This window comes from Tamandua tetradactyla, chromosome 3 (assembly GCF_023851605.1).
Source record: "Tamandua tetradactyla isolate mTamTet1 chromosome 3, mTamTet1.pri, whole genome shotgun sequence".
In the NCBI taxonomy this organism is placed as follows: Eukaryota; Metazoa; Chordata; class Mammalia; order Pilosa; family Myrmecophagidae; genus Tamandua; species Tamandua tetradactyla.
The window spans coordinates 185,470,433-185,493,484 of NC_135329.1; the positions used below are offsets into that span (position 1 = coordinate 185,470,433).

The 23,052-nt window shown below is 33.6% G+C and overlaps 1 protein-coding gene across 6 annotated transcripts in view; it reads right to left on the bottom strand.

Annotated features, from left to right (window-relative positions):
* The window catches only part of KANSL1L (KAT8 regulatory NSL complex subunit 1 like), a 169,914-nt gene that overhangs the window by 83,818 nt on the left and 63,044 nt on the right, over window positions 1–23,052 (bottom strand). For all 6 annotated transcript variants that reach the window (XM_077154961.1, XM_077154962.1, XM_077154957.1 and 3 more), the window contains one exon: window positions 21,555–21,696. In XM_077154961.1, the coding sequence (XP_077011076.1) occupies window positions 21,555–21,696 (142 nt within the window). The remainder of the gene's footprint in view (window positions 1–21,554; window positions 21,697–23,052) is intronic.

A 23,052-nucleotide genomic window follows, 5' to 3' on the forward strand; every position in this document is an offset into this window, starting at 1 on the left:
ATTTTACAATATTTAGATTAAATGGAACTTGCCTGAATTGAATGAGAACTATTTATGTTATTATTTCTAAGGGGAAAAGAAAACAGCCTATATTTTGGGGAAAACAATGCATTTGTAAGCTATGGAATTCCCATATTAAAATTTTCCTGGTTGGAATTAAAATGGCATTTATTTGTATAATTACTCACTTAATTTTTACCCCTATCAGATTGTAAGCCCTGAAAATGTCAGAAATCTGTAAGGTTTTGTTCACCACTATATACCTAAGTACACAGTAGCCATGTAATAAGTATGTATGAAAGAAAGGAAGGCAAGGAGTGAGGGAAAGAAGAAAGGAGGGAGGGAGAAAATAAGAAAGAAAGGAGACAGGATTTCCTACAATATAGCAATATGGTTTTAAATGTCATTTCTACTGAAATAACTCCAACTCTGTAACTTCATATAAATCTACCTTCTTTAATATTTTGTATTTTCACCTCTCTCAGGACCTCTTAATATCGATGTCCCATAGAACTTGAAAAACAACATGTCAGAAAGTAAGCTCATTTTCACCAACTTTCCTATAAAATAAGCACTATTCTCCCTTCCTGGAAATAGCAGGTCAATAACTAAGAGAGGAGAATGGTAAAAGTCAGAATCACATGAGGAGCAATTGAGAACTTTAACACCCCACCAAGATTTTCCTATGCCTTTGCGTGTGGGAGAGGGAAGGAGAAAGAAGTTTCATAGTAACTGTCCCAAGTGTGATTTGAAAAAGCATCTCAAGTAGTATTCTCTTGTTTCTAAAAAAACAAAAAACCATACCTCCTAAGAAATCGTTAGGCTCAAACCATAAGGTTGTCTTTGAGAATATGTAGCTTTTTGTCTCTATGCTTATGCTCAATCTCTCTTAATTCTCAATGACATATAGGCATATTTACTTGATATTTATCTCCAGAGTCACCTTTGTAAGTGACTCTCTCATCACCCTTATTAAATACCAGAACTGCTGGAAAAATTTCTCATCTGCCATGTGTTTAGATAACATGATAGCTATTTTTAAAAAAGCAAAAAAGTTTTCCCTTAAATGCAACATAGCCCCAGAGATGTTCTCTAAATAATATCTGATTAACAATTTAGTATTCAACCAGGCATTCAAGAATCATCTCAGAATGAAACCTTACCTTTAGCAGAAATCCCATCACATTATATCCATACTTTCCTTATTGTATTTATTATCTCCCTTACATTATACATATACATGAATTTATATATACACAAGCACATGCACACAAACGTGCATGCATGTATATTACAGAAGGTAAGCTCTACAAATTATTCATTTTTATATTTATGACTTTCTGTAAGTTACTTTCTCTTTGACTCCAATGTACTGATCTGTAAGATAGGTGCAATACCTACCTTAAGTCTGTTGTGAGTTTTCAATGAAATGATAAATATAAATTGCTTAAAAGAGTGCCTCATGCATTTTAAGCAATATTATTATTCTCTACAGTTGTATGTCATCATCATGTGCAATATGAGGATCTAGTACAATGATGAATGTAAAGTATATCTGATGAATGGATAGATCAATAAAAAGAAAACAGAGAAAAAGAGAAAGTATCCAAACCCTGTTGCCAACAATCACACTTAGTCTCAACTTTTCACATTTCTAACAGCACCACAATAAATCTTGGGCTTTTCCCTTCTGAGTCTGTTAGTTACTTCAATTTCCTATTAGGAATCACAAAAATAAAATATTTGGAAAAAAAAAAGAAAGCCAAAAAAATGTCCAAATTTGATGAAAACTATAAACCCACAGACCTGAGAAACTCAAAGAATAGCAAACAGAATAAACACAATGAAGGGTATTCCAAAGCACATCATCATCAAGTTGCTGATAAACAGTAATAAAGGAAAATATTAAAAGCAGAGAAATGCCTACAGCATGAATATTCCTGCTTTATATAGTACAGTTCAGCAGCACTTAAAATCTCCTGATCATATCAAAGGGAAGCAGGCTTATAAAGAACAAAAAGAGAGTGTCTTGACTGCTACAAGCATTTTAAATAATCCAATAGTGAAAGCATGATATGAACTTTTTGTTAAGGGTGAGAATCCATTAGAAATTCAGGATCATTCTCAAGATCAGCAAATAGAAGGAGATGAGGAAGAAGGTGAAAAGATTGATGAACCTATTGAAGAAGAGGAAGAAGAAGAGGAGGAAGGAGTAGAGGGAGGGAGGGAAATAGAAGAAGCGGGAGAAGTTGGAGGAATAGAGGGAGTTGGGGTAAAAGGGATTGAAGAGGGAGTAGGAGAAGTAAAGAGAGTTGGGGAAGTAGAGGGAATAGGGGGAGTTGGAGGAATGGGGGAAGTAGAGGTGGTGGAGGGAAAACAAAGTAAGAGCCTGGCCATTTCCCTATTGACCAGTCTGAAGAAAATTAAATGTATGATATTACATTTAAAAAGAACTTTAAATTTCTATAATAACATGGAAAAGGGTAAGGATTTTTATTAGCTTAAAATATGAGCATTAACACCCATGTTGCATGCATTTTAAGCACTAAAATTTGTTTAATATAATTTCTAAATGTTTGCAATTTGTTTAATAAAATGAAGGTAAGACTATTTAGTTTTAAGTTTTATAGCTACCAAACTTAGATCTGATAAATTGTATAATTTTTAAGCTTAATTTTTATTACTTCATTGGTGTTAAGAATAACAGATGTGTATTGTTACTATATCTATTCTAATCATTTAAAATTAAATGCTATTTTGGGGAGTAAATATTTTAAGTGTGCATTTATTTTTTGAATACTTACCCTAGAAGAAAGAAATCAGGCAAGTATTTTGTGCTTTGAGTGTGTATTTTTTTACTGCATTGGACACTTAATAGTAATTTGTGTTGATATGCTTGAAGGCTTTTTGTGACCACACTTCCCTTTGTAACAATAAAATGTTTTTTACAAAAAGAAAAAAAAAAGCAGAGAAAATTTCTAATAGACGTTGATATATTTATATGTACTTACATAATATTTTTCTGTGCTTTTTAATTATGTAAGTACATAAAATATACCAACGTCTATTAGAAACTATGCAAAACAGAAGAAAATGAAAAGACACCTGGAAAAACAAACTTCTTAACATAATATTATATGCTTAGTGAAATTATCTTTAAAATATGAACTATTGGGTGGTGTGATAGTGGCTCAGTGGCAGAATTCTCGCCTGTCTTGCCAGCGACCCAGGTTTGATTTCTGGGGTGTGCTCATGCAAAAATAAAAAAAAAGAAGTATTAAAAAAAAGACACTTTCAGACAACAAAAGCTGAGATAATTTGTTATCCTCAAACTAATACTACAGGAAATTTAAAAAACAATAATAATTTTATCACACCAAAGGATACATAACAGTGAAAAACTAAATACTTTCCTCCTAAGATTGGGAGTGAGGAAAGGATATTTGTATTCATTTCTATTCTTCCGTTGAACTTAAGCTCCTAGGCTGGTAATAATGAAAGAAAAAGAAATGAAATGTTTACGGATAAATTAAAGCTATCTTTATTCACAGATGATACAATCACGAGTGGAGAAAACTCTAAGGACCTATTCAAAATAAGATACTAGAACAAATAAATGAGTTTACAAAAATCACAGGATACATGGTCAATATAAAGAAATCAACTGTATTTGTATAGTCTAGTAATGAATAATAGGAAAGAAAAATTAAATCCCATTAATAACAACATCCAAAAATATAAAACGTAGGGAAAAATTAAACAAAATACATGCAAGACCTACACACTGAAGTCTATCAAGAAATGGTATTGGAACATTTGGTACCCATTTGGAAAATAAATCAGAAGCTCATCCACTAGAATGAACTTTTGATCCCTACTTCACAACATACACACAAATTAATTCAAAACAGATCATGGACTTTATAAGAAAAAGACAAAACTATAAAACTTCAAGAAAAGCACAAAAATAAAATAAAATATAAATAAATTGGATTTCATCAAAATTAAAGAAACTGTGCTCTTCAAAAGAAAAGGTTAAGGAAATGAAAAGGTAATCCAAAGGCTGAAAGAAAATATTACCACAATATATATGTCTGACAAATTACTTATATACGGAATGTATAAGAACACATATAACTCAATAATATGGAGACAACCTAACTAAAAAGGGGGCAAAAGATTTTAACAGACATTTCATAAAAGAAGATACATGAATGGCAATAAGATAATTAGGAGATTCTCACACACCATCACTAATCATCAGGGAAATGTACCCATTAAAACCATTATGAAATGAGAGCTCAACAAGATAGTGAAGTGAGATGTGTCCAGGGTTCAAAAGACCCCAACAGAAGTTATAAATAAGAAGCAAAAACTCCAGAACTATCTTTCTCAGAGCTCCATAAAATAATAAAGGTTACAGTAATTGGATGAGCACCAAATCAAGTAAATACAGCTTTTTAAAAAGTAGGAAAACCTTGAGGTATCTTTGCTAGTCCTTCCTCCACTTCACCCTGGCTTGGTGAGGAGACAGCCGCAGGAAGCCAGTCAGTACAGACCCTGATCATGTTGAGGAGGTAGCAGAGTAACCTCTTACATACATACTAGAGTGAATGTATATCTGTTCCAACTTATCTGGTGGAAACTCAAAGACAAACTGAGAACATTTAGCACTGGCTCACTATACCAGAACTCACCCTGCACATAGATGTAACTCACAGGAAACTAAAGCACTTAAAAAAAAAACAATTGCAGTTGCTTAAGTCAAAGAAGTACAGGCTATAAGGCATACAATATAGCACCCAAGCCAAGGAGGAAAAGCTGTTCCTAAGAGAAAAGAGACATTCCAACCCATGTACACAGGGATATTTCTAAGGCCACAAAAGCATGTAAAAGGCCGGGGAGGATCCTACTCTTTTGCCTTGGGTTGTTCTTTAGACTCCTTGTTAGACTGGTTAACCTCTGGAAAAAAGAACTCACACAGGCCAAACAGCAAACACTGGGAGAAGTATTTTTTTTCTCTTTCTTTCTCAATCTCTCGCTAACTCTCTGTTAGCTCTAGCATTCAAGGCAACCTCAGTCACAGTAGCTGAAAACAAACAGCAAGAATGGACACCTCAGTGACTAAATTCCAGTGACAAAATATGAAAATACCTAATGTGCAACAAAAGATTACAGGGCATGCAAAGAAACAGGAAATGATAGCCAATACAAAAGAACAAGGTAAAAGCATTAGAAACCATCAATGAAGAAGTCCAGATTTTGGACATACCAGATAAAGACATTTTTTAAATGCTCAAAAAAACTAATGGAAAACAGGGACAAAGAACTAAAAGAAATCAAGAAAATGATAGATGAACAAAAAAAGAATTTCAATAAAGGGACAGAAATCATAAAAGGAACCAAACAGAAATACTGGAGCTGAAAATCATAAAAACAAATTAAAAATTTCCTAGAAGGGTTCAACAGCAAATTGGAACTGGTAGAAGAAATAATCAGTGATGGTGAGGATAAGACATTTGAAATTATTTAACCTGAGGAGCAGAAAGAATGAAGAAAGGTAAATAGAGACTAAGAGGCCTGTGAAACACCATCAAGCATACCATAACATACAATAAGAGATTCCTTTAAGGAGAAGAAAGAAAGGGGAAGAAAGAATAGGCAAAGAAATCATGGTTAAAAATTTCCAAATGTTAATGAAAAACATGAATATAAATATCCAGGATGTGCAATGAATTATAAAGATAAACTGAAAGAAAACCATTCTCAAACACATGTTTGTGAAACTGTCAGATGTCAAAGAAAAAGAGAATCCTGAAAGCAACAGGAGAGAAGCAATGAGTAGTCTAAAAGGGAGCCTCAGTAAGTTGAAATGCTGATTTCCGATAAAAAATCATGGAGATAAGAATACAGTGGGACAACATATTTAAAATGTGAAAGATAAATACACCAATCAAAATTTCTGTATGTGGCAAAACTGTCTTTCAAAAATGGGGGTGTGATTATGACATTCCCAGTTAAACAAAACCTGAGGGAGGTCTTCACCATTAGACTAGCCCTATGAAAAATGCTAAAGGGAATTCTGCAGGTTGAAAGTTAACTGAAGAGCTGTATTTGCAGTGCAGGCCAGAAAACCGCAACACTTTGGGGACCACTGGAGAACCTCTTGGTGTCCTTCTCAATCCCCTCCCCAGGGAACTTTAGAACCAGACTGTGCCCCCTTCATGGGTCCCTGGCCTTGTTTTGTCTGGGAAAGACTGACTTGGAAAGTCCTCTCCATTGTGCCTCCTCCCAGAATTTACCCTCTAAGCATAAGAAGCTTGAGTCAACAAAATGAGTATAAAAAACTACAGAGGCAAAAAGTATAAAACAAAAGCCTGTCAGCTTCAAACCCCTGGAAAAGGAGGTTATCTTCTAGGGCACAGAGCAGACAACAAAACTCCTGTAAACTCCAAAACAAATAACAAGCAAAAGCCCAGGACAAGACAGGCCCAGAAAGACAGGGATAACCCTGCATTCAGCATTCACCTTGCACCAATCTTCCTGGTAGAAGGGCTGACATGCAAGAAAATCTGTCTTAACACCAGCTAGCTAAAAAATCAAGAAACAGACATTTCAGTGGTTCAAAGCAGCATGAAGAAACAAAGACTAGCAGTAAAGGTAGTAACTATTTGGGTAATTATAAATGCCAGTATTATTGCAGTGTATTGTTTAGTATGTTACTCCACTTCTTACTTCCTACAGGTGTGAAAATAAAAAGGCATAAAAAGTCATTATAAATCTATTTGGGGGGATATACAATGTACAAAGATATAAAGGGTAATAAGTACGTAAAATGGTGAGGGGACAGAGACTTAAGAAAAGTGTCTAAGCATGCTACTGAAATTACGTTGGTATAACCAAAGATGACCACTACCTATTTAGAATGTTAAATTTTTATTGTCATGTTAACCACAAAGAAAACAGATGGGAAATGTGTCGATAGAAATAATAAGGTGCTCAATGTGGCACAACATAAAAAATCAAATAAATACAAAAGAAGGCAATAATGGAACTGAAGGAAAAAAGTCCTAAGATGTACAAAGATTAAATAACAAAATAGTAAAAGAAAGAAAGTCCTGTATAATCAGTACTGACTTTACATGTAAATGGATTAAATTTCCAGTCAAAAGGCAGAGATTAGCAGAATGGATTAAAAAACCATATAGACCCAACTCTATGCTGTCTGCAAAAGAATCACATTAAATACAAAGATACAAGTAGGTTGAGGGTGAAAACCTATCATGCAAGTAGTAATCAAAAGATAGTTGGGGTGGTTATATTAATATTGGATAAAATAGACTTTAAGTCAAAAATAGGAGGAAAAAATGGTCATATACTGAGCAAGGGAACAATTCAACAGGAAGATGTAACAATTATAAATACATACGCACCTAACAGCAGAGCCCCAAAATACATGAAGCAAATATTGACGGATTTAATAATAGGAGACTTCAATACACCACTTTCAATAATGGATAGAACATCTAGTCAGAAGATCAATAAGGTAGTATAAGACTCAAATGATACTCAAAACCAAGTAGATATAACAGGCATATATAGAATACTTCACCTAACAAAAATGTGTTCTTCTCAAGCGCACATGGATCATTCAGCAGGATAGAACATGTTAAGTTTCAAAACAAGTCTCAATAAACTAAAAAATATTGAAATCATACATTGTATATTATCCAACCACAACAGAATGAAGCTAGAAATCATTAACAGAGAAATGGAAAATCTTAAGTGTGTTGAAATAAAACATACTCTTAAACTACTAATGGGTTAAAGAGGAGATCAGAAGCAAAATTAGGAACTATCTTGAGGTGAATGAAAATGAAAATACAACATACCAAAACTTATACGCTGAGAGGGAAATTTAGAGCTCTAAATACTTCCAAAACCAGAAGAACTAGAAAATGAAGAACAAACTAAACCCAAAGCAAGCAGAAGGAAGGGAATAACAAAGATTAAAGTGGAGATAAATGAAATAGAAAAAAAAGTATCAACAAAACCAAAAGTTGGTTCTTTGAAAAGATCAGCAAACTTGACCAAGCCTTTAGTTAGATTGACAAGGAAAAAGAGAAAGAGGATAAAATAACAAAAATCAGAAAGGAAAAGGGTAATACACAAGTCTCACTGAAATAAAAAGGACTGTAAGAGGATACCATAAACAACTGTATGTCACTTTAGATGAAATGGACAAATCTTAGTAACACGCAACCTACATTGACTCTAGAAGAAACAGTATCTCAACAAACCAATAACTAGTTATATTAGTTTGTTAAAGCTTCCTGACTTCAATATACCAAAAATGAAACAGTTTTTAAAAGAGGAATTTACTAAGTTACAAATTACAGTTCTAAGCCTTAAAAATGTCCAAACTAAGGCATCCAGGGACAGGTACCTTGACTTAAGAAAGGCCGATGGATCCAGAGCACCTCTGCCAGCTGGAAAGGCACATGGCTAGCATCTGCTGGGGTCTTTGACTTCTGATTTTGACTTCTGGTTTCAAACAGCTTCCCCTGGGGTGTTGTCTTTCTGTGCCTCCAACATCTGGGTCTCCTGTGCATCTGCTCTCTCTGTTGATATTCCAAGCATCTAAACTTCCGCCAAAATGTTTCCCCTTTTAAAAGATGCCAACAAACTAATCAAGACCAACCTTGAATGGGCAGAGTCACATTTCCATGGGAGTAATCTAATCAAAAGTGTAGACCAATCTCCATGGAAACAATCCAATCAAAGTTTTCCACCCTAAACAATAGGTCTGGCCCCACAAGATTGGATCAGGATTAACACATGGCTTTTCTGGGAGTACACAATAGTTTCAAACTGGTACACTAGTAAAGAGATTGAATCAGTAATCAAAACCTTCCCAAAAGAAACACCCAGGAACAAATGGCTTCAGGGGGATTTCTACCAAACATTCCAAGAAGACTTAACTCCAATTCTGCTCAAATTCTTCCAGAAAACTGAAGAGGAGGGAACACTCCCTGACTCATTTCACAAGGTCACCCTCACATTTATACCAAAGCCAGATAAATAGGCCACAAAAAAAGACAACCACAGACCAAAATCTCTTATAAATATAGATGCAAAAATCCTCAACAAAATATCAGCGAACTGAATCCAACAACATATTAAAAAAAATTATACACCATGATCAAGTAGGATCTATCCCTGGTACACAAGGTTGGTTCAACATAAGAAAATCAATTAATGTAATGTGCCATATTAACAGAATTAAGGGGAAAAAACCACACACAATCATCTGAGGGCTTTCTCTCTAAGATCAGGAACAAGACTATCACCATTGTTATTCAACACTGTACTGAAAATTCTGGCCAGAGCAATTAGGCAAGAATAAGGAATAAAAGGCATCCAGGTTGGAAAGGAACTAGCAAAACTTTCCCTATTTGCAAATGATATGATCCTATGTACAGAAAACCCTGAAAAATCTACAACAAAGCTACAGAGCTACTAAATGAATTCAGCAAAGTGGCAGGATGCAAGATCAACAAACCCAAATCAGTAGTGTTTCTATACACAAGTAATGAACAATGAAAAGAAGAAATCAAGAAAAAAATTCCATTCACAATAGCAACTAAAATAATCATATATCTAGGAATAAATCTAACCAAGACCATAAACAACTTGTGTACAGAAACTACAAGATATTGCTAAAAAAAAAATCAAAGAAAAATAAATGAGAGAGCATACCATGTTAAGGGATTGGAAAGCTAAATATTGTTAAGATTCAATACTACTCTAAGCAATTTATAGATTCAATACAATCACAGTTAAACTTCCAACAACCTTCTTTGCAGAAATGGAAAGGCCAATCATCAAATTTATAACGAAGGGTAAGAGGCCCAAATAACTAAAGCCATCTTGAAAAGGAAGAACAAAGTTGAAAGACTCACACTTCCTGATCTTAAAACTTACTGCATATCCATAGAAATCAAAACAGCATGATACTGGCCCAAGGAGGACATACAGACCAATGGAATCAACTTGAGAGCTCAAAAATCAATTCTCACATTTACGGCCAACTGATATTTGACAGAATGACCACTCAATTGAGAAAGAAGAGTCTCTTCAGAAACTAATGCTGAGAAAACTTGATCTTCATTTGCAAAAAAAATAGGAGTATCTCACACCATATTTAAAAACCAACTCAAAATGGATTAAAGACCTAAATATAAGAGCTAGAACTATCAAACTCCTAGAAGAAAATGTGGGGAAATATCTTTAGGACCTTGTGTTAAACAATGGTTTCTTAGACTTTACACTCAAAGCATAAGCAATAAAAAAAAAAAAAAATAGATATGTGAGAACATGTGAAAACTTAAAACTTCTGTGCCTCAAAGGATTTAATCATAAAAGTAAAAAATGACAACCTACACAATGGGAGAAAATATTTGGAAACCTCACATCCAATAAGCATTTAATATCCAGAAGATATAAAGAAATCCTTCAATTTAACAACAAAAACACAAACAACCAATTTAAAACTGGGCAAAAAATATGACTAGACATCTCTTCCAAAGAAGATACATAAATGGCCATAAAGTACACAAAAAATGCTCAACACCATTAACCATCAGGGAAATGCAAATCAAAACCACAATGAGTTATCATTTCACATGCATGTGAAATGGCTACTATTAAAAAAAAGAAAATAACAAATGTTGGAGAGGATGCCAAGTATCCCAATGAACAGGAGTACTCATTCACTGCTGGTGACAATATAAAAAGGCATAGTCGCTATGGAAAACAGTTTGAAAGTTCCTCAGAAAGCTACGTATAGAACTAACATACTACCCAGAAATCCCATTACTAGGTATATACCCACAAGAATGGAAAGAAAGGAATTGAACAAATATTTGCACACTGATGTTCATAGCAGTATTATTCACAATTGCCAAAAAGTAGAAGCACCCCAAGTGTACATCAACTGGTGAATGGATAAATAAAATTTGGTGTATATACAGATAGATAGATAGATAATATAATATTATTTGGCCATAAAAAGTAATGAAGTACTGATACACACAAAACATGAACTTTGAAGACATCATATCAAGTGTAGTAAGACAAATAAAAGTACAAATATTGTATGATTTCACTGATTTGAAACAATTAGAAATACAAAGTGATGGAGTCAGAATCTAGAATATAGGTTACCAAGGGATGGAGTAGTGATAGGAATGGGAAGTTAAGTCATTAAAATGTATAGGTTTCCTATTTGGAATGATAAAAAATTTTAGGCAACAGATAATGGTAATGGTAGGACAACATTATGAGTGCAGTTAACAGTAATGAAATATATATCTGAATGTGACTAAAAGGGGAAATGTTACATTATATATATACATATTAACAGAATAAAAATTTTTTAAAAATCCATGGACTTACCTACACTACAGAAATAGGGAGCCCTAAGTTAAACCATGGACTTCAATTAATAGTACAATTATAAAAATGTGCTATCATCATTGTAACAAATGTTCCATACCACTGTAATGTGTTGGTGGGGTGGTATATGGGAATCCTGCATTTTACAGGATTTTATGCAGGATTTCCCTATAGACCTACAACTTCACTAGGTCTATTAAAAAAAACCCACAATGTGATACCTCACACCCACTAGAATTGCTATTATTAAAAAAAATAAGAAAAATAAGTTCCGATGGGGATGTAGAGAAATAGGAACATTTGTAGATTGCTGGTAGGAATATAAAATCCTGCAGACCCTGTGGAAAACCATTTGATGGTTCCTCAAAAAGTTAAACACAGTATTACCATATGACTTGGAAATTCCCCTCCTAGGTTATACACAAAGGAATGGAAAAAAATACTTGTACACTTGTACACCAGTGTTCAGAGCAACATTTTTCAGAATAGCATTTTTCATCAACAGATGAAGAGATAAACTGTGGTATATATACAATAAAATATTTTTCATTCATGAAAAGATGAAAAGGAATGAAGCTCTGACACATGCAACAACATTGATGAACCATGAAGACATGATATTAGTGAAATAAGCCAGATACAAAAGGGCATATATTGTATGATTCTGCTTATTTGAAATAGCTGGAATGTGTAAATAAATTCAAAGAGAGAAAACAGAGTAGAGGTTACCAGAAGTGGAGGGGAAAAGGAATAGGGATTTAAAGCATAAAAGGTGCAGGTTTTCAGTAATAGCAGTGATGGTAGCACAAGATCAAGAATGTAATTAATTCCACTGACTTGTATGTGAAAATTGTTAAAATGGGAAATTTTATGTTATATATGTTACCACAATAAATATTAAAAAGCAACACAAAAAACCCACAGAAGTATACAACACAAACAGTGAACCATGAGGGTAATGCATGGACTTTAGTTGATAATAGAATTCTAATAATATTGATTCATCCATTGTAACAAATGTGTCATACTAATGCAAAATGTTAAAAACGGCAACAACTGTATTAGGGGAGTTTTGGGGAACTCTGTACTCGCTGCGTAATTTTTCTGCAAACCTACAACTGTTCTCAAAAAAATAAAGTATGTTTAAAAAAAGCATAAGGTAGCACAGGGGTAGCTCAGAGGTAGAATTCTCACCTGTCAGGCCGGAGACACAGGTTCGATTTTCAGAGCGTGCACAAGCCAAAAACAAAAAAACAGAAAACAAAAAATTAAAAACCTTTTTTAGGTGGTTGCAACGGTGACTCAGTGGCAGAATTCTCATCTGCCATGCCGGAGACCCAGTTTCAATTCCCAGAGCCTAACCATGAAAAAAATAAAAAGAAAGAAAGAAAAAAGAGAAAAAAGTAAAATAGTTGCAGGATTTCTGTTTGGGATGATGGGAAAACTTTGGTAATGAGCAATGTGATGGTAATACAATACTAAATGTGATTAATCCCATTTTATGTTTGGGAGTGATTGAGAAGGGATATTTTAGGTTACATATCTTACCAGAGTTAACGAGAAAAAGAAACTAAAGAGACAGTGACAATTAATTGAAATAAATGATCTTAGACTGGATCTAATAATTGAGGAGAAAGTGCCCCAAAAAACCATTATCGAGACAAATGAAAACTGGGATATAAAGGGCATGCCTTATAAAAGTGTTAAATTTCCTGAACTTGATAACTCTATTTAATGCTGATACCTAAGTGAATTTCCCTATCCTCACAAAATATACATGAAGTACTAACTGTTGGAAGAGAGAAGAGGGAACAGTGAAAAGGGAAGAGGGAAGAGGGAAGAGGGAGAGGGAGAAGAAAAAGCAGAAGCAGAAGAAGAGAGACAGAGAGAGACAAGGAAGACAGAAAGGAAGAGAGGTGAGGAAGGAAGGAAGGAAGGAAGGAAGGAAGGGATGGAGGGAGGGATGAGGGAGGGGATGGGAGGGGGGATGGAAGGAGAGAGAAGAGGGGGAGATCAAATGTAGCAAAATTAAAACATTGGTAAATCTGGTTATCTGGGTAGGGAGTATATTGGAATTCTCTATATTGTTTTTGTATTATCTTTGCAAATTTCCTGTAAGTTTGAAATTATTATATTATAAATGTTACAAAAAATTATGGTATGGCTCCACACATCTATAAGAATGACAAAAATTTAAAACAATGATATTATTAAGAGTTTGCAAGGATTTGTCAGAACTAGAATCCTCACAACCTGTTGGCAGGTGTGTAAAATGATACAATCACTAAAATAAACAGCAAGGTAGTTTCTTAAAAATTCAAATATTACAATAATATCCAGCAATTCCACTTAAGAAATCTATACAACAATAATAAAAATATATGTCTACACAAAAGCTTATAAAAAATATTCATAGCACTCTTATTCATAATAATTCAAAACTGGAAACAACCCAAATTAATTAATTAATTCAGAGCAACAAAAAAAGAATGAAATGTTGATAAACGCAAAAACAAGAATGAATCTCAAAAAAAAATTGATGCTGCATGCAAGGAATGGAGTATATACTATAAGAGTCCCTTCATATCAAACTGTAGAAAAAACAAATATAATTTATGCTGACAGAAAGTAGATCAGTGATTATCTGCAGACTGGATGGTGGGGAGAGGGGATATGAGGATATTTGATACCCTTAACTGTAGATAAAATTACATGAATGTATATATTTGTCAAAAATAATCAAATTTTACATTTAAAATGGATGCATTTGACTTTTAAAATCCCCCAGTCCAAACAGCTAGAAATGCTGTACATAACATAAGAATAAATAACAACAAATTACTTTAAATTATAAAGGAAGAAAGAAAAATGTCTACAGGTCTAAAAAATGACAAAACAAAACACCAGAACAATGAGGATATTAGCTAACACTAAAGCTTGGGATTTAAAACTCATACAGGGAAACAAGACAAAGTTTTAGCCCTGAATAAAGATGTGGTGTAAATCAGTGAAAAAAGCCACACCACAAGGCAATAAGGGAAAATTAAAAAGGTACTCACTCTATCTTTGTGTGATGTCTGGATGAAAATGAGTCTATGTTAAGAGCATAAGCCACAGGTTCTTACTGTGATGAGTTTTGAAAGTTGAATGCCCAAAAATAGGTCCTTGGATGGAGATACCTTAGGGTGTCTGGCCTAAACTAAGGCAAAATGATCTGGAAAGCTACAGCCTCAAGTCAGGTCCCATGGAATTCCCCGAAAAGGACATGACTCTTTTCTTGTTGTTGTTTGTTCGTTTTTATTTTGTATTTTTATTAATAAAACCAATCAGCATACAATATGAACATTCTTTTTTTATCACATAGTTGTATAGTCATCATAATGATCATTTCTTAGAACATTTGCATCAATTCAGAAAAAGAAATGAAAAGAAATTTAAAAAATTCATAAATACCATACCCCATACTCCTCCCATTCGTTGATCACTAGCACTTCAATCTACTAAATTTATTTTAACATTTGTTCCCCCATTATTTATTTATTTTTTAATCCATATGTTTTACTCATCTGTCCATAAGGTAGACAAAAGTATCAGACACAAGGTTTTCACAATCACACAGTCACATTGTGAAAGCTATATCATTATACAATCATCTTTAAGACACATGGCTACTGGAACACAACTCTACATTTTCAGGCAGTTCCCTCCAGCCTCTCTGTTACACCGTAACTAAAAAGGTGATATCTATTTAATGCATAAGAATAAACTCCACTCAGTTTGGAATCTTTCAGCCATTGACACTTTATTTTGACTCATTTCTCTCTTCCCCCTTTTGGTCAGGAAGGTTTTCTCAACTCCTTGGTGCTGAGTCCCAGCTCATTCTAGGATTTCTGTCCCATGTTGCCAGGAAGGTTCACACCCCTGGGAGTCATGTCCCACGTAGAAAGGGGGAGGGCCGTGAGTTTGCTTGTTGTGTTGGCTGAGAGAGAGAGGCCACATCTGAGCAACATAAGAGGTTCTCTTGGAGGTGACAGTTAGACCTAATTTTAAGTAGACTTAGCCTATCCTTTGTGGGGTTAAGTTCATTACGAACAAATCCCAAGATTGGGGGCTCAGCCTATCGCTTTTGTTATTCCCACTGCTTGTGAGAACATCAAGAATTCTCCACTTGGGAAAGTTGAATTTTCCCTCTTTCTCACCATTCCCCCAAGGGGACTTTGCAAATACTTTTTTTATTCACTAAAGAACATGTCTCTTAAAGTTAAGTTCACAATACAATATAAACATGAGGAAACAATTCACATGTGTAAGAGCCAGAAGTCACAACAAAGAAAAGGATTAGTATTCAAATAATCTCAGATAATAGAACAACAATGTGAACGAAAAAAGAATCATAAACCTAAAAAGAAAAAAAAAAATTAAAAAACTCTCCAAACAGACTTACTAAAAATGAAAAATACTGTCAATAAATGTAAAATGTAATATGTAGGTTAAGAGATAAGACTGAGAAAGTCTTTGAGCAGTGAAGGACCAGACAGAATTAATGAACTGGAAGATGACCTGAGGAAATCATCAAACATGAGAGCACAAAGAGTTTGATCACTATTAAGAGACATGGAAATAGAATGAGAATGCCAAAGGAAGATCTTAATATGCTTCCAGTAGGAGAAGAAAAAAAATGAAAAGAGGAAAATATATTCAAAAAGATAACTAAGAACTTTCTAGAAGTTCCCTTTCCTAATTTTTGCTCCCTTAAGAGTGCTTTCTGTCTGTTCTCTACGGCTCCTCAATCTGCCTCTGAAAGTTTTCCCTTTTCTACACCCTCACTGTCAATATCAACTCATAATCATGCCTTCTTCTGGGACTGTAAAGATCTCAGGCTACTTCTCATAGAAAGTTGTTTTAAGTCCTGAATAATAAAAGGTTCTTTTCAGACCAGTCTCATGTTTTTTGGGCACTGCAACTCACCGAGAAATTCTGAAGACTTCCTATATATCTGATTTCAGGCAGCTCTGTAGGGCAACAATCACACCCATAGTTCTACAGTACACATTCTCAAAGGATCTTTTTTTTTTCAGCCTATTATCAACCTACTTACTCCACCCTTTCCTTCTTCCTCTTTCTCTGCTGTTCTATTTGCTAGCTACCAGAATGCAACACACCAGAGATGGATTGGCTTTCAATTAAAGGGGGTTTATTTAGTTTACATATAGTTCTTCAGAGGAAAGGCATCTAACTTTCAACTGAGGTTCCTTCTTACGTGGGAAGGCACAGGGTGATCTCTGCTGGCCTTCTGTCCAGGCCTCTGGGTTCCAATAACTTTCCCTGAGGTGATTCCTTTCTGCATCTCCAAAGGCCTGGGCTGAATTGAAAGTGCTGAGATGAGGTATGCTTGGGCTGTGCTACGCTGAGCTCTCTCATTTAAGCATCCAGCCAATTAAACCAAACATCATTCATTGCAGCAGGCACACCTCCTAGCCGACTGCAGATATAATCAGCAACAGATGAGCTGCACATACCATTGGCTCATGTCCACAGCAACAGAACTAGGCACCTTCACCTGGCCAAGTTGACACCTGAACCTAACTACCACACTCTGCTTAACTGGGACTAAGTAAAACCGTTGGGATTTGATGGAAAATCTACACTCTTAAGTCTGAACTTTGCCAGGAGAATTTTATCCAGCTCACTGGTTTTACTGGGCATCATACCTTTAGTGTGATATTTACTCTGAGTCATACTGGTCCTTCATTGCTCAACGGCTTTCTCAGTCTTATCTCTTACAATATGGAGTCTAAAAGCAGGAATTTTCCCAACTTTGCAAGGCCCTGAATTTCTAGAATCATTCTATTCCCTTTCATATCCACTTTCAGGTAGATTTGAAAAATAACTAATTAGAAATATTATGAAAAGTTTGAAGACAAAGTAAAAGCTGATATATAGGATAACAGACAGAACATGGGTGAAGATAGAATTAGTGAATTAAAAGAAAATCACTCTAGTATAGAGAGACAGAGATAAAACATGAAAGAGCAGTTAAAGGAAATGAAAAATTTATTTGAGCTTCTCAATCTATTGGAAATTTTTTAAAGCAAGAGGGAGAGAACAGGAATGAAATGGCACAGTACCAAAATCTGAATTTATAGCAGAGAAATTTCTATACTTGAACAAAATTGTAAGACTAGATTAAAAATGCATTCTGAAAATATAAAAATATATGTCCACTCAAAGACATATATGTGAATGAACAGAACAGCATTATTCCTAATAGCCAAAAATAGAAATAACCTAAATTTCCATCAACTGGTGAACAAATAAACAAATCATAGTATATCAAATAATTGAACACTACTCAAAAATAAGAATAAAGATAAACCTTAAAAGCAGTACATTAAGAAAAAGAATATAAGATATTACTTTCTTTATGATATAAGAGATTACTTTCTTTATGATTCAATTTATTCAAAATTCTAGAAGAGATAAAACTGCAGGGATAGCAGATCAGGAGTTGCAAGGAGCAAAGGTGCCTGGAAAGGAGACTAACTACAAAGTGGCAGGAATGAACTTTTTGAAAGTGATGGAAACGTTCTATATGGTGACTACGGTAGTTATAGTTACTAACTGTATATATTTGTCAAAATTCACTGAACTGTTCAGTTAAAAAGAGTATAGTCTTTTTTTAAATTAACAAATAGGATAAAGAAAGATAAAAACATAATTAGATGACAACTGTTAGTAAAAATGCAGAACATCAAATAACCTAAGATACCATTTAAGAGGGTAAAATAAAGATATTTTGAGACTTAGAAAGACAAAGCAATCTAAATGTCCTCAGAACATCATAAATAACTTAAGAATAATCTTCAGCAAGTAGTGATATACCTGCAAACTCTTTCCCAGTGTCTAATCTCTTCTTCTTCCACCCTACCATAGTTTTAGTTAGGCAAACAACTTCCTAGAAAAAGACTATATTATCCAGCCAACCCTCCTATAAATTTAGTTGTAGCCATATGGCTAAATATGGACCAATGAAACGTGATTCATAGTACAACTTCCAAGTCATCTCCAACTTAAAGGCAAACTGTTCTGTGCTTCTGCTTCCTTCTTCCCAAGGGCTGTAATGCAGAGATGACCCTGCTCAACAGGGCAGTCAGGGAACATACCCTAGAGGAGAGCAGAACAGCAAGATGGAAGGAATACAAGTGCTTGAATGACTATGTAGAACCAAGCTACCCAACCCACTTGTATCTGTCCCCTCATTTCTGAAGTATTATGTGTTATCTTTTTAAAGCCTCTATATTATCTATATAATAATATTATTTGTTATAAAAACAGTTTAACCTGTAAGGTAACTTTATAGGTTGAACACATAAAGGAATAGTATGCATACTTATTAATGAAATTGGTTAGCAGCTGTAATTAATTAGTGGCTGTAAAAAAAAAGTAAGTAAAGTAGAATAGATATATTCATTGAGTAGTAAATAATTTTGAGATCTATGTTGCAGGTAGCAAAAAAAAAAAGTTATGACCACCTATAGTCATTGTTATAACAATTTGTAGTTAAGTAAAAATTAAAAATTAAAAATTTAAAGAGAAATATATTTCCTACATTAATAATGTAATAATGTATTTTTTACTTAAAGATCAGGAATATAATGTACACCTTCCAAACGGGTTATAGGGAGAAATAAAAGAATGAAGTAAATTACCAATCCAAAAAGAGAGGTAAAAAACAAGAAACAAGCAAAAAGAGATGAGAAATAAAAGCAAATATCAAAAAAAAAAAACAACTAAGCAGAGTGGATTTTTCAAAATCTAGCCAAATGTAGCTTATAAGAGAAACACCTAAAATAAAACCCAGCAGAGAGAAATGAAAAATAAAAGGACAACCAAAAAATGGTAACGTGTCAAATACTAACCAGTAGAGAAAGTTATTTTAGGTATAGCAACATCCTACAAAATATAACTTAAAAGGAAAATGTTTAATAGGGACAAAGAGGGTACTACATAATAATAAAAGAAATAATTTCACCAAGAAAATACAACAATCATACATTTGTACCTACCAAGAAGGATTACTTCAAAATGTAAAAAGCAAAATTAAAGAACTGTAAGGAAAACTTAAAAATCAAAAATGATGGGGGGAAATTTAACAAAACTAGAAATCAGGTCAAGATGTGTAAAGAAACTGTAAATATATACAACAAAAAGCAAAATTAATCTAAATATATAGAAAGAGCTATGTAATAAACAAATGAAAGAACATGGATTCTTTTTTTCTTCTATTACACAATGAGCATTTGCAAAAGTAACTCATGAAGAATGAAATCCAGTCAGGCCAATCTGTTCATATACTACAATGCACTTAAATAATAAATTACAATAAAATAAGTACTACAAATCTGCAAATATTGAGATGTACAATAACCATTGGGTTAAAAAAGCTAATCACATTGGATATTTAGAACTAAATGACAATGAAAGAATTAAATATGTGGTATGTACTCAAAATGGTAAATGAATATGAACTGAAAATAAGCATTGTTAGGTCAAGTCAAGATGCTAAAACACAAGAACAATAATACAGTAAACCTAATGAAAACAAAACAAAAAACGAGATTGAAAATAAATAAGGGAAGATCAACAAAATCCAAAACTTATTCTTTTACAAATTCTGAAAACTTTTAAAAATAATACAGGAAGACTTTTCTATTATAGAGCAAAACCTATAAAGCTGCACAATTAGGATATAGTAAGTTCACTAATAGACATACATTTATGGAAACAGTACGTGACAAAAGTACTATTACAAGTCAGGAATGAGCTTCCATAAATTTTTTAAAGTTGCTAGGCTGACTGTCAGCATAGAAATGAGGAAAGTCACTACCTCACAGCAAACACAAAAATAAATATCAGGGGAGGATTTCTTAAACAAGATACAGAAAGGTACAACACATAAAGGAAAATATTAATTCATAAAATTAGATAGTAATTACAATCTCTGCTCAACAAATGGTTCACTTAACAAAATGAAAAGCTAGTTTGAGAGGGAAAAAAAAGTCGTTTAAGGGAAAAAAAAAAAAAAGAAAAGATAAGCTACAACACGAGAAAAGATTCGGGTAATATTTACAAATGACCAGGAATAGAATTCAAATTTAAAACAAATTCCTGCACACAAGCATTCACACACACACACAACAACAACCCAATAAAGTGAATGAAAGATAAAAAAAAAAAGTTTATTCTTAGACACACAAAAAATTTATTGGTTAATAACATTGAGACCCGATTTCACTATATTTAGGAACAAGTACATTAAAACTATTGCTTCTTAGAGTGGGATAGAAAGATCAGAGGTGATGGTGGAGTTATACAAAGAAGATAGGGTTTAACAAACAAATATGATTGCTGAATCACTAAATTAATATTTCTTTTGGTCTCCGGTGTCTTGGAGCAGCTGGAAGTAAAGGCCTAGAGCTGTGGAAGAGTGGCCCATGCCAAACTCTGAGGTCTGTTCTACAACTAATTGTTGTGCTGTGCTTTGAAATTTGTCGTTTTTTTGTATATGTGTTATTTTTCACAAAAAGGAAAAAAATGGGTCAATTGTGAATATGCATAATACTTCAACTGTCCAAATAATGCTGTATTACTCTAAAAAACCAACTCAAACCAGTAAAAATTTAACATTTGATAAAGTGGGGGAAGGGTACACAGGTGTACAACTTTTAATATGTTTGTAATATTTCTTAATGCAAAATAAAGAAACTAAAAATCCTAGGGAGATCCCAAAAAGATACACTAAGAATTTCTAACATGTGTTATAATAAACCCCAACAAATTTTTAAAATGCAAATCATTTCTATTAACTAGAACCCAATCAAGGAGTTCTGAATTGCTCAAAATGCACGACAGGATGATCGTGGTTAAAACAAAGGCACTGTAAAAGAAAGCTTCAACACATAGCAATTAATACATCAGAAATCTTAACATAAGCTAGCTACATTTTTATAAAGCTTTCTAAGAATTATTTTGCCTGGAAAATGAGGAGAAATTAAAACAGTAATAACTTTTTAAAAAATTAGGAAAACAGACGATACCTTGGAGGCACGTATTTGCCTGTGTACATCCGTTAGTTGTTGGATTTTGTATTCTAGTTCTGAAATCTGGGCTTGAAGCCAAGTCCATCGGCTGCCAACTCTTGCTCTGTCTACAAGCCACTTCCACTCAGTACTACAGTTACTGTAAACAAAACAAATACTGTTAGCCAAAGCACAAAGGTAATCAGGTTTTCATAGAGACGGCTTTAATATCTTCCTTGATTCCTGTCATACAATCCCAACTCCCTTTACAAAACATTTAATTACGTTAGGGAAGAATGGCACATCACCTTATCACACAGAAAGATTTAATTTCTTTACTTCCCACCCTACAAACACCCGTTTTTATGTATCAGTAGTAGAATAATACCCTTTTGCCACTTAATACCTTTTAACGCTGAAGGACTAAAATGAGGGTGGGCCACCAAAAGAAAGGAAACAGGAATGACAATACTAACACTATGTTAAAGACTGTAACATGAGGCTTATATAGCTAAGTAGATGCCAAGCTCTGGGCAGGTCATTTGAACTGTGCTAGATTGAAATTAATGCAAAAAACTGCAGTATATTCCATTTTACTATAAGTAATGTTCACTTGCAAAAACAGCCATTATTATTAGCTAATTAAATACTTAAAATCAAAACAAATGTAAAGAAATTGTCAAAAATTATTTTTAAAAATGAATGCTCTGCTGCATTTCAAATAAGCCTATCAAATATAGAAGTCTCAAAATGGTTATTAAGATAAACACCTTGTTAGAAACCTGATTCCCAGGAGCCACAGCCAAGAGATAACAAAGAACTTACATAAAGCATTTCTTTCATGTGCATTTGAGAATAAGGGTGAACCCCTGCCCTTCCTAGCTCTTGTATTATCTTGGCAATAGCACTGCTCTAATCCATAGTTCATGAAATTACAAGTAAGTAACTTTATGAAAACATTTCAACCACTCCAAACAGAACAAAATGGGACTATGGGTGATTTGTGTGTTATGTATGTGTTTGGGATAATTAATAATCTATGTTTATGTCTGTGTTTGGGAGATACATATTGCCAAGTAAGGAGTAACATAACAGAAATTGAAGATATAACAGTAGGGGAATAACTGTGTAATGGCAAAACATAAGAACCTTATTAAAAAAAAACTTTGTCTAACAAATATATTTAACATAATGGAATGCCTATCATAAACTGCAGTCAGAGAAAACATTTATTTTATGAGATCATTTGTTGTCAGATAAACAAAACACAGTAATTATAAACTTACTATATGGAATTTATTTATTACAACAGGATTTTACATTGTGTCAATGCTCCCAAAAGACTATTTTGTTAAAAGATTCTAATAGCATACAATATGATTGAGACTTCATATAATTAGGATTTCTCTCCATATTACTTATTCAGATTCTAGTCATTATTGTGATTTTGTGAATCTGAAACCTTTAAATCCTATTTCCATAACTATGGACAAAACGAAAGAAAAAGCCTATTCAA